The sequence below is a fragment of the Ailuropoda melanoleuca genome, chromosome 8 (genome assembly GCF_002007445.2).
Source record: "Ailuropoda melanoleuca isolate Jingjing chromosome 8, ASM200744v2, whole genome shotgun sequence".
In the NCBI taxonomy this organism is placed as follows: domain Eukaryota; kingdom Metazoa; phylum Chordata; class Mammalia; order Carnivora; family Ursidae; genus Ailuropoda; species Ailuropoda melanoleuca.
The window spans coordinates 81,263,748-81,275,068 of NC_048225.1; the positions used below are offsets into that span (position 1 = coordinate 81,263,748).

The following is an 11,321-nucleotide window of genomic DNA, read 5'->3' on the forward strand; positions in this document are numbered from 1 at the left end:
ATGTAGCTGCTTTGTTCCCTGTAAGTATTCTTCCTCCAAGCTCATGCCCCATTGAAGACTAGGGGAGAAAACAAACTTGCCAATTGATAATGTCGCAGGCTCTTCTCTTTCAAGCAGGGTCTCTTGGTAAAGCCCTCCTGTAGAGAATTCTGCTTGTTCTCGCTCCCCAAAGTGGCTCCTGGTGATGGAGAAGTAGGCCTACGGGTGGCTGCGGTGCAGGGGGCTGGCCTGGCCCTGCCCTGCTGGCGCAAAATCGTCCCTTGTGGCCTGGAGTGACACTGTGCCATCATTCCCTGCAGGCATCCACATACACCAGGCTGCAGGCAGCTAGCAGCTCGGCCTCAGGCCATGGCCAGCACCGAGGCCAAGCTGCTACGACTCTCCAGCCACGTAGGACAGGTTGCCAGGCCCGAGCCAGCTTCTCCTCCAGGCTGGCAGCCTTTCCTGAGCTACGGATGAGGAAAGGGCCCCAAGCCCCATGCTCTCAGGCTCCCCATCCCCAGCAGTTCTGCTCATAGCCTGCTTTGCTCCCCCAAGCTTCCAGTTCCTAAAGAAGGAAACCAATGCTCCCCGCTCACAGCTGCACTTGCTTTCGCCACAATTGGTTTTAACCAGCTGAAGCTGTGAAAGGATCAGGACCTTTAGCAAACTCTCCACCATCACCACCACGAAAAAAAGCTGATAAACAACCAAGAACTCTGAGTGACCCGGGTCATCAGACCTTGCCAGCAGCTGAGGGCCCTTTCCTGCCCGATGAACACGAGGACTCGTTTCAATCAACCACATACAGATCCGTGGATGCACTCTGACCTGGCAGAGCACAAGCTGTCAATCGTGAATTAGCATAAATATCATGACCTCCCTTTCTAGTGCCGAAAGCCCCCCGACTTGCCCTCAGAGATGTTGTGCACTGCTGTGTGTCCCTTTGCCTAGGAGGTAACTGAGCTCAGTGCTGGCTCTGCTGATGCTTCAGTCACTGATTTTCCAGGAATTATCCCAGTGGGAAGAGGAAGTGAATACACAGACATCTGACGTCTTTGCCTTCGTCTTCGGGCCTCCCTCTCCTCCTCTAAAGAACGTCTTAGGCCTTCCCTCCTGTCATGGTTCCCAGGGGCACTAAGCCACATGCCCTAGCATTGGTGGCAGAGAGGACACAGGAAGAGAAACTAGCTTAGTAATAAGGACATCTATTGAATAGTAGGGGTTTTTTAAGATTTATTTAAGAGAGCATTTGCATGCACAGGCAAGCAGGGGGAGGGGCAAAGGGAGAGAATCTCAAGCAGACTCCCTGCTGAGCATGGAGCCTGATGCAGGGGTCACCCCTGAGCTCACTGATGTGAGCCAAAACCCAGAGTCAGATGCTCAACAGACTGAGCCAACCAGGGGCCCCAAGAAGTAATTTTAAATGACTATATCATGAATGAAAGATCCAGAGTTTAATGTGGTAGGCAATGAGACAGTCTGGATTGTACTTATTGGATCATTCACTAATTCTTTTTTTTAAAAGATTTTATGTATTTATTTATTTATTTGAGAGAGAGTGAGAGAACAGAGAGAGAGAGAGAGGGAGAAGCCTACTCCCCAGGGAGCAGAGAGCCTGAAGTGGGTGAATTGTGGATGCACTGAGATCCAAGTCAAAACCGTTCGCTTCCTCTGAAACTTGCACACGGCTTCCATAGTACCGCCACCGGGTGTCAGCGCACCAAACCGAAGAAGCCCGGTCTGTTGGGGGAAGTAAGGCAACGACGGCATTTACCGAGGGCCCTCTCAGTCCAAAAAACACTTATGCATACATTTCCTAATTTAATCTGAGAGATGAATAAACTTTTTAGAGAACAGAAAATGCAATATTTAGTTAATGGAGTGACTAATTTGCATCAGAGGAGCTTTTGTCCATATTTTCTAAATTGAAGAAACATTAGAGTAGACTTGGAAGTGAAGAGGATCAGTCCCCGGATTCTTCATTGACAAAGGGCTCTTTCCAGCTCTACGCGCCTTATCACACAATGAAACCATTATGAGAAGCACTTCAGTGTAGAGAGCGCTCGGTGTGCTCTCTCCCTCTGCAAAAATCAGCCAGAGACAAGCATTTGCTATAAAATTATCTGGTTTAATCGCCATCAACATCAGACTCTAGTACATTAGAGTACAAAACCTGTATGTACAATTACACACAGAGAAAACCTTCTTTGTGAGGCGCAATTTTCAGCAAATCTGACAAACAGCAAGAGTCATCCCTATTTTGGGTTTGAAAAGAGAACCGGAAATTTCCAAGATGTCCCCTCCTCCCTCTGGCTCCAGGGACCCCCCCAACATCCCTTTGCAAAGGCCTGTGGTAGGAGGGGCAGTATTAACGCTATCAGGCACTCATTCGCCTCTCTTATGGAAGGGGTGGGTTTTTAGGAAACACTGCCCATCGTTGATTACACTGATGTTCCATCCATCTGCATCATTGGGTTGAGTAGTTACCATGACAATATGATGCCTACCGCAATCTAACTTGATAGCCAGATGCCAGAACGTGAAAAAATAGGACCAGCTAAGAAAGTGAGAGAAATATAATTAATCTGAAGCAGATAAAAATGTGCACAAAACTAGGACCAAGAGGGAAACTGCTGAAATGTCACTGAGGAGGGAGTTCTGCTGGGAAGCAATAATCAAGTTTCAGTATATAAACTTTGCTAACTAGAGCCGGGAATTGGTCTATAACTAAGACTGAGGAATGCGTCAACGTTAGTCACGAATATTGCTCTGGGCACCTCCCCCAAATAATTTCCTGCCATAGAGCCCAGCAGATTTGCCTTGATTCCAGCCGAGGGGTTCTTCGGCTTGACTCTCCTGAGGATCTGAAGGCACCATCTTGAACGCTCCCGCCATGGCACCCTGCTCACCTCCAGTCTGCTGTCCTTCCCAGCTTTTCCATACGACGCGGTACTAGCCATCACTCTGAAGCTACTGTTCAGAGACTGGACTGAGCTGTGTCCTGGAAGAGCCTGTTGCTTCCCAGTGGAAGCAATAGGCCAGCACAACCCTGTTGGGGGTCCCAATATGGCAGAGGGGCCAGAAATCAAGGAAGGAGACCAGCCTGGGATGGGTGGCTATTCTCATAATTTCTGGGTTGGATAGCGGCGCTGAGCGAGGCGACTCGGTCGGTTCAGGCTAGTAGCCAAGGAGAGCTGGAAGAGAACAAAGGTTGCAAGAGATGATAGCCCCAGGCAGGACTCCATCCAGGGCTGGCTGTTTGGGCTGAGCTAGGGTATCCTGAGTCTAGAACACTCAAGCTGCATTTGGCTTCCCCTGGGGATCTTCTAATTATTTGCTTTCACCCAACACCTGCACTTCTTAAATATGGCAAGAGAAATTCAATTTTATTAAGAGGTGAGGCCAAATGGGTACATTAGAGCAACGAATCTACCCCAAGTCACTGAAGGGCAGGGAGTTTAGCTTCTCTTGAAGTTTGCAGTGATCCCCTCACCCCCAGGGTGGAGTGATGGTATTTCCACACCACTGGTACCAACACCTATGTGTCTCTCAAAGTCTCAAGACCTGTGAAAGGTCAAGAGTGATAAATAATAGTGACATTGACTAAGCATTTTCCGTGTGTGAGGCCGTTCACACACATGCTCCCATTTAATCCTCACAGCTACCCTGCGAGATGGCTACTACTAACCCACTTTACAGATGCAGAAACTGAGTCTTATAGGAGGTAAGTCATTGCATAAGAACCCACACACAGTAAGCAGCAGACTAGGATAATAAACTTGGATTGCCATCATCCCTTACCTGGTGGACCTGAGATGGGTTGTAGAGAGGAACACTTCCTTTCAAGGGGGTTGGGGGAAGCAGAACACCAGGGTTGAAGTAAAGTTCAGAGGAAACAGTCTGTGATGGAAAATAATAGAAAATCCTCTCAGTTGCCACTTCTGATTCCAGAACATCAAAGGTGTCCCTGAGTGTCAACTTTGATCAAGGGATGCAGATCCCTTGATAAACCCCAGGGAATTCAGCACACAAACATGATTCAAGTGGGCACGGCCAACCCCGGGGTCTGGGGAGGCCAACGCAGAGGCTCAGGGGCTGCTGTACCTGGAGCGTGAGATGAAAAAGCCACAGTCAATTATCCTGATAGCATCATAAAAGGTAATATCATATATTCTCTGAAAGACCTAAAATACTACAAGAGTGTGCTAACCCAGCCGCAAGAAAATAAAAATGTTTTCCTAGCAATCGGCATGAAATCCGTACCGTGTGGACGATTCATCAAGAACTTTTTACAGTCCTTGCCAAAGTCGCTGGCAAACTCCAGGAGAGGGGAAGAGGCCGTTCTCTAGACTTCACCTAAGGAAGTCATTATGGGCTGCATTGTGTCCCCTCGAAACTTCCTATGTGGAAATTCTCACCCCCAGTACCTTAGAATGTATTTGGAGGTAGGGTCTTTAAAGAAGTGATTAAGGGGGTGTCTGGCTGGCTCGATCAGTAGAGTGTGTGACTCTTGATCTCAGGATTGTAAGTTCAAGCTCCATGTTGGGTGTAAAGATTACTTAAAAAGAAAATCTTAAAAAAGTAAAAATAAAAAAAATAACGAGGTGACTAAGGTAAGATGAAGTCATTGGGGGGGGCCCCTAAGTCAATATGTCCTTATAAGAAGGGGAAATTTGGACACAGATGCACACAGAGGGAAGACCACGTGAAAACCATGGCCATCTACGAGCCAAGGAAAGAGGCCTCAGGAGAAACCAATCCTTCCAACACCCTGCCTCAGACTTTTGGCCTCCAGAACTGTGAGGAAATCACTGTGTTTAAGCTGGAGTCTGTGACATTTCGTCATGGTGGCCCTAACGGACTACTACAGAAACTTTCTGCCCTCACCGGTGGCACCTCCAGCCCACACTCAATGTTCAGTCCTCACGCACGCAGGCGTCTGGGGGGCCCTAAGCTCCAGCCCGTGCACTGCTCACCTCAGGCCCAGACAGGCCTCCACTCCCAGCGCCCTCGGCTGCTCCCCCACCAGACGCCAATCCTCGGACTTCGCCCTCATCTAGAAAGCAATGAGTCAGAGCTGATTCCATTGCTCTGAGCTGAGGAGGCCCCACTCTCAGAAGGTACCCTCCAGGCCCGAGGAGCACAGAGAGCCCACAGACCCAGAGGACATGAGGTTGGTGGTACCTGTGGCCCCGGACAAGATGCTGGCACCTGGCAGAGACTGGGGCTCTGGGAGAGAAGTCGGTGTGAAGCCAGGGCCAGCCTCAGGGGGAGAAGAGGCTCTGGAGGTCTCCTGTGTCGTGGGGAAAGACAGGCAGTGTTGGGGGTACTGGTTGTTAACAAATTCATGCCCACAACAGTGGCCTCAACCTGTGACTGGCTGCCAGGGACTCAGCCCAAAACTCCACTTGCCACCCCAAAACCCTCTTGCCACTCCTCTGCTCAAGAATCAAACGACCACTGGTGCCCTGAAGTTAATAGTCTCTGTCCTAATTTTTAAGACCCAGTTGGCCTTTGCCAACTGCCAGATGCCAGCTCCGGGCCTCTGAGGTTCTGAGGAAACTTCCTGCGACGGGCCCACAAGAGGGGAAGGGTCCTTGCCCTCGGGCCCTCACACTTACCTCAGAGTCGACTCTGTCCGATGAGTCTTCTCCAGACACGCAGGCACTGTTGGTGGGCTTCGAGCGAAACCAGCTGAACCAGCCAAACCCTGAGCTCTGGAAGGGAAAGCAGGAGGTTTAGGGCCTACAGATGTGCTTCTCCCGCTGACTAGGAGACAGGCCCACCCCAGCATGACGGTGGGGAGTCAGAGGCCCAGCCAAAGCCCAGGCTCCCAGCCCTGCCGCCCACACCATTGGGAACGAGACGGTGGCCACAGAACAAAACCCTCTACCCTTGTGTTCTCTTTCCCGTCTCCTGGCGTTTCCTTCTGTGCTGAGCTTTGGGAAGATTTTTTATCTGCCTCATCAGTGGACTCCTCCTCATCCTCCTTGACTGAAACAGTGGAACCCTCAGAATTATTTCGTGATCTGGGAATCACTGGCACCTGGAATTCAAGAAAATAAGAACAAACGTTTTTATAGCACTTGACAGGTGATGAGGGCAAATTGCGTGTTCCCCCTCCCCAGCCCCGCTCAGTAAATCAGTGGGATAGACTTATAGGCTCACAGTTTACTGATGAGGAACTCGGGCTTAGCTAGGAGAGATGATTTGCCGAAGGCCACAGGACAAGGCCAGAGCCCAATCCCCGTCCTCATATTATCAGCTAATCCTATGGGCTTTCGGCCTCCATGCTTCCCCGCCCCCAGATCAGAGTTCCAGAAGTATCCCAAGGCCTGGAACAGAGGATGCGGAAGGTCACCAGTGGAGAAGAAGAGGGCACCCACGAGTACCCACACACCCGAGAGGACAGAGATTGACCCTCACTCATCTGAGAGCTCATTCCTAGCAGACTTGCTCAAGGTCAACTGCGAAAAATGCAGCAGAGAAAAGCAAAATCCACCCGTGTGCCTTTATATTTGTGTGCGTGGGAAAATACACATGGCATAAAATTCACAGATTTAACCATTTTTAAGTGTACGATTCAGTGGCATCAGTATATTCACAATGTTGTATAACCACCACTAATAATCCTTCTCCAGAACATTTAATTAACCTCAACAGAAACTCTGTGCCCATCAAACACTAACTCCCCGTTTTCCCCTCCCCCCAAGCCCCTAGTCGCCTCTACTCTTTTTGCCCATAAATTTGCCTCTTCTAGATACCTCCTAAAAGCGGAATCACACAACATTTGTCCTTTTGTGTTATATTCACATTTTATACTCCAAAAAAGCATAAATGGTACAACCTTTGGAAAATACTTCGGGAAATCTAGAAAAAGCTTCCATTTTTATTCTGAGTATAGAATTTACTAGGTAGTAAACACTGTTCTAAGCACTTAAATATAGTGACTTGTTTAATCCTTACAACTGTCCTGTGAGGTGGGTAATTATCATCCCATTTTACATATGAGAAAACCAAGACACGGAAGGATTAGGCAAGCTGTCTAAGGCCACACGGCTAGTAAATGGCAGAGCAAGGATTCAAACCTCAGCAGTCTGACTCTCCTTCTAGCAATTTCTCCTGGTTGAGTAATTCAAGAAATAGACAAGGCTTGCACGTCCATCACTAGAATGTGCACCACTGTGTTTGATACGAATTGACAGAGAGAGGAGGAGAGAGAGAAAAGGAAGAGAGACACACTTGAAATGTTTAGCTATGTGGGAAACCTGGAACTCCTCCCTGTGGCCCCCAAAGTCCTGTGTGATCCAGCCTCTATCGCTCTGGCCTTGCTTCTCAGCCCACTGCTCCCCACTTTCTACACGTAGTGGGTCCCTTGCTCTTTCTTCATGGCACCAAGTCAGTCCCATTTCAGAGCCTTGCTATTCCCTCCACCTTGAACGCTAGTTCCCCAGACACTTAACTGGCCTTGTCTGCCCCCCCATTCTGACCTCTGCTCAAGACCTCCCCAGAGGAGACCTCCCTGGTCACCCCATCTAAAGTAAAATCCCTCATGCACACAGTTGCTTATTTAAGTCACCTCCACCAAACAGAAGCACATGAGAGTAGGTTCCCTGTGTGTCCCCAGCAGTCACAGGGGAACTTGGGATTTGTGAATGAGTGAACGAAAGAACAGACGATGGTGCTTTCACGCAATGGACTTTATCATACCGATATTAAAAATCATTATTGGGGGCACCTGGGTGGCACAGTCGGTTAAGCATCTGACTCTTGGTTTCCATTCAGGTGGTGATATCAGGGTGAGATTGAGCACCATTTACGGAGTCTGCTTAAGTTGCGCTCTGCCCCTCCCCCACCCTGCACACTCACTCGCGAGCTCTGTCAAATAAATCTTTTTAAAATAATAAAATAGGGGCGCCTGGATGGCTCAGTCAGTTAAGCGTTTGCCTTCGGCTCAGGTCATGATCCTGGGGTCCTGTGATGGAGCCCCACATCGGGCTCCTTGCTCAGCAGGGAGTCTGCTTCCTCTTCTCCCTCTGCCCCTCCCCCCCTTCAGGCTCACTCTCACTCTCTCTCAAATAATAAAATAAAAGTTTAAAAATAAATAAAATAACAATAAAACAATAAGTAAATAAATAAAAATAAAAATCATTTATGAATGACATGGAAAACCTCATTTTATAGTATTAATAACAATAGAAAATAAAGTTTTATATACACCTTTAGAAACATATGAGTGATATTTCATTGATAATTTATGACACTTTCTCTTTATTTTTCAAGTTTTCTATAACAATAATGTACTACTTTGTCAGTCAGAAAAAAATAAGGAAAGCATAAAAGTTTTTTAAGTCCTGCAGCCCCATTACTGCTTGAGACATTTATACGATGTAACCACTATTTATCTGATCAAATTTATACAGTGAAACTCTCCAGCCAGCCAAAGCTGACAAACATTTCAAATACCCATTGTTGGGGGAAGGGTGCATTCATTGGACAGCTAGCTAACACGATCAGTTAGCCAGGACCCCTTCTAAGACCTTCCAGCCTAACTGAGGAGAAAAGACACAGCTGCCTTAGATCCTTCTTGGAAAAAAGGTGAGGTAAAAATTACAATAAAGAAATAAGCATCAAGAGTCTCCCATGAGGGGTCCCTGGGTGGCTCAGTTGGTTAGGTGTCTGCCTTCGGCTTGGGTTATGATCCCAGGGTGCTGGGATCGAGCCCCAGTCAGGCTCCCTGCTCAGTGGAGAGCCTGCTTCTCCTTCTCCCCCCCTGCTCATTCTCTCTCTCCCACTCTCTCTCTCAAATAAATAAATAAAATCAAAAAAAAAAAAAAAAAAGAAAAAGCCCCATGACAGGGCAGAGTGTGGTGAGCGTTTGGTACAACAGGTGAGCAGAGGGCGTGAGAGATCTGTGAGGCCAAAATGAAACTCAGCCCCACCACCCCTCCTCCATGGACACTGGTTGGTGGACTGAACATAAACAAGAACATGGCGCTCCTTCTTATGTTCCCACTAGGGGTTCCCAAATCCCACTAGGATTTGGTGTGGAAAGAAACAAGAGGAAACAAGGTGCAGTGTGGAAGGGAGAGCGGGTGCCAGGCAGAGGAAGGACTTTGCACATGGCTAAGAAATCTTGGCCGTTGGAAAAAACCTGAAGTGTTGGGTAGGCATCAGCATCTGCTGGGGTTGTCCTCTCACCTGGGGCTGGGAAACAACCTTTTGACCATCAGGATGCTGGAAACTTCCTTGAGAATCTGTGTTCTCTCCTGTGGCACAAAACACAGACAAACATCCTGATTTGAACTTGTGCTTTTCCCATCTAACCAGAAGGAGGAATGGGACGCCATCAGCTTTTCTAACTGCCAAGCGGCTGCAAGGCCAAGCCCATGACCCCACGTGGGTCACAGAAATGCAAAGACCACACACAAAACCCTCTCAATTCCAGCTGCCCCAAGACATGCTGGCCACCTGGCCTCTGAACCAAGCCGTTCCTTAGGAATCCTGGAAACCAGGCCACGTGGAGCTGGATCACAGGGATCCTCCGACCCTCCCCTCTGCTTGAGCCTCCTGCCTGGGGCAGGACATTATCCCAGAAGTCGCAGATCTAACCGTCCTGTTTGGTGGCCAGTNACAGAGAGAGGAGGAGAGAGAGAAAAGGAAGAGAGACACACTTGAAATGTTTAGCTATGTGGGAAACCTGGAACTCCTCCCTGTGGCCCCCAAAGTCCTGTGTGATCCAGCCTCTATCGCTCTGGCCTTGCTTCTCAGCCCACTGCTCCCCACTTTCTACACGTAGTGGGTCCCTTGCTCTTTCTTCATGGCACCAAGTCAGTCCCATTTCAGAGCCTTGCTATTCCCTCCACCTTGAACGCTAGTTCCCCAGACACTTAACTGGCCTTGTCTGCCCCCCCATTCTGACCTCTGCTCAAGACCTCCCCAGAGGAGACCTCCCTGGTCACCCCATCTAAAGTAAAATCCCTCATGCACACAGTTGCTTATTTAAGTCACCTCCACCAAACAGAAGCACATGAGAGTAGGTTCCCTGTGTGTCCCCAGCAGTCACAGGGGAACTTGGGATTTGTGAATGAGTGAACGAAAGAACAGACGATGGTGCTTTCACGCAATGGACTTTATCATACCGATATTAAAAATCATTATTGGGGGCACCTGGGTGGCACAGTCGGTTAAGCATCTGACTCTTGGTTTCCATTCAGGTGGTGATATCAGGGTGAGATTGAGCACCATTTACGGAGTCTGCTTAAGTTGCGCTCTGCCCCTCCCCCACCCTGNAGATAGAGACAGCCAGCGAGAGAGGGAACACAAGCAGGGGGAGTGGGAGAGGAAGAAGCAGGCTCAAAGCAGAGGAGCCTGATGTGGGACTCGATCCCGCAACGCTGGGATCACGCCCTGAGCCGAAGGCAGACGCCTAACCGCCGTGCCACCCAGGCGCCCCTGTCAAATAAATCTTTTTAAAATAATAAAATAGGGGCGCCTGGATGGCTCAGTCAGTTAAGTGTTTGCCTTCGGCTCAGGTCATGATCCTGGGGTCCTGTGATGGAGCCCCACATTGGGCTCCTTGCTCAGCAGGGAGTCTGCTTCCTCTTCTCCCTCTGCCCCTCCCCCCCTTCAGGCTCACTCTCACTCTCTCTCAAATAATAAAATAAAGTTTAAAAATAAATAAAATAACAATAAAACAATAAGTAAATAAATAAAAATAAAAATCATTTATGAATGACATGGAAAACCTCATTTTATAGTATTAATAACAATAGAAAATAAAGTTTTATATACACCTTTAGAAACATATGAGTGATATTTCATTGATAATTTATGACACTTTCTCTTTATTTTTCAAGTTTTCTATAACAATAATGTACTACTTTGTCAGTCAGAAAAAAATAAGGAAAGCATAAAAGTTTTTTAAGTCCTGCAGCCCCATTACTGCTTGAGACATTTATACGATGTAACCACTATTTATCTGATCAAATTTATACAGTGAAACTCTCCAGCCAGCCAAAGCTGACAAACATTTCAAATACCCATTGTTGGGGGAAGGGTGCATTCATTGGACAGCTAGCTAACACGATCAGTTAGCCAGGACCCCTTCTAAGACCTTCCAGCCTAACTGAGGAGAAAAGACACAGCTGCCTTAGATCCTTCTTGGAAAAAAGGTGAGGTAAAAATTACAATAAAGAAATAAGCATCAAGAGTCTCCCATGAGGGGTCCCTGGGTGGCTCAGTTGGTTAGGTGTCTGCCTTCGGCTTGGGTTATGATCCCAGGGTGCTGGGATCGAGCCCCAGTCAGGCTCCCTGCTCAGTGGAGAGCCTGCTTCTCC

At 48.2% G+C, this 11,321-nt stretch overlaps 1 protein-coding gene across 1 annotated transcript in view; it reads right to left on the minus strand.

Annotated features, from left to right (window-relative positions):
- Window positions 1–2,096: 2,096 nt before the first annotated feature.
- The window catches only part of LOC117803534 (protein transport protein Sec16B-like), an 11,782-nt gene continuing 2,557 nt past the window's right edge, over window positions 2,097–11,321 (minus strand). Inside the window, exons 2-8 of the mRNA XM_034667648.1 lie at window positions 9,184–9,304; window positions 5,876–6,028; window positions 5,604–5,699; window positions 5,167–5,275; window positions 4,959–5,038; window positions 3,784–3,882; window positions 2,097–3,176 (exon numbers count right to left, since the gene is read on the minus strand). Coding sequence (XP_034523539.1) covers window positions 3,105–3,176; window positions 3,784–3,882; window positions 4,959–5,038; window positions 5,167–5,275; window positions 5,604–5,699; window positions 5,876–6,028; window positions 9,184–9,304 — 730 coding nt within the window. The 3' untranslated portion in view covers window positions 2,097–3,104. The remainder of the gene's footprint in view (window positions 3,177–3,783; window positions 3,883–4,958; window positions 5,039–5,166; window positions 5,276–5,603; window positions 5,700–5,875; window positions 6,029–9,183; window positions 9,305–11,321) is intronic.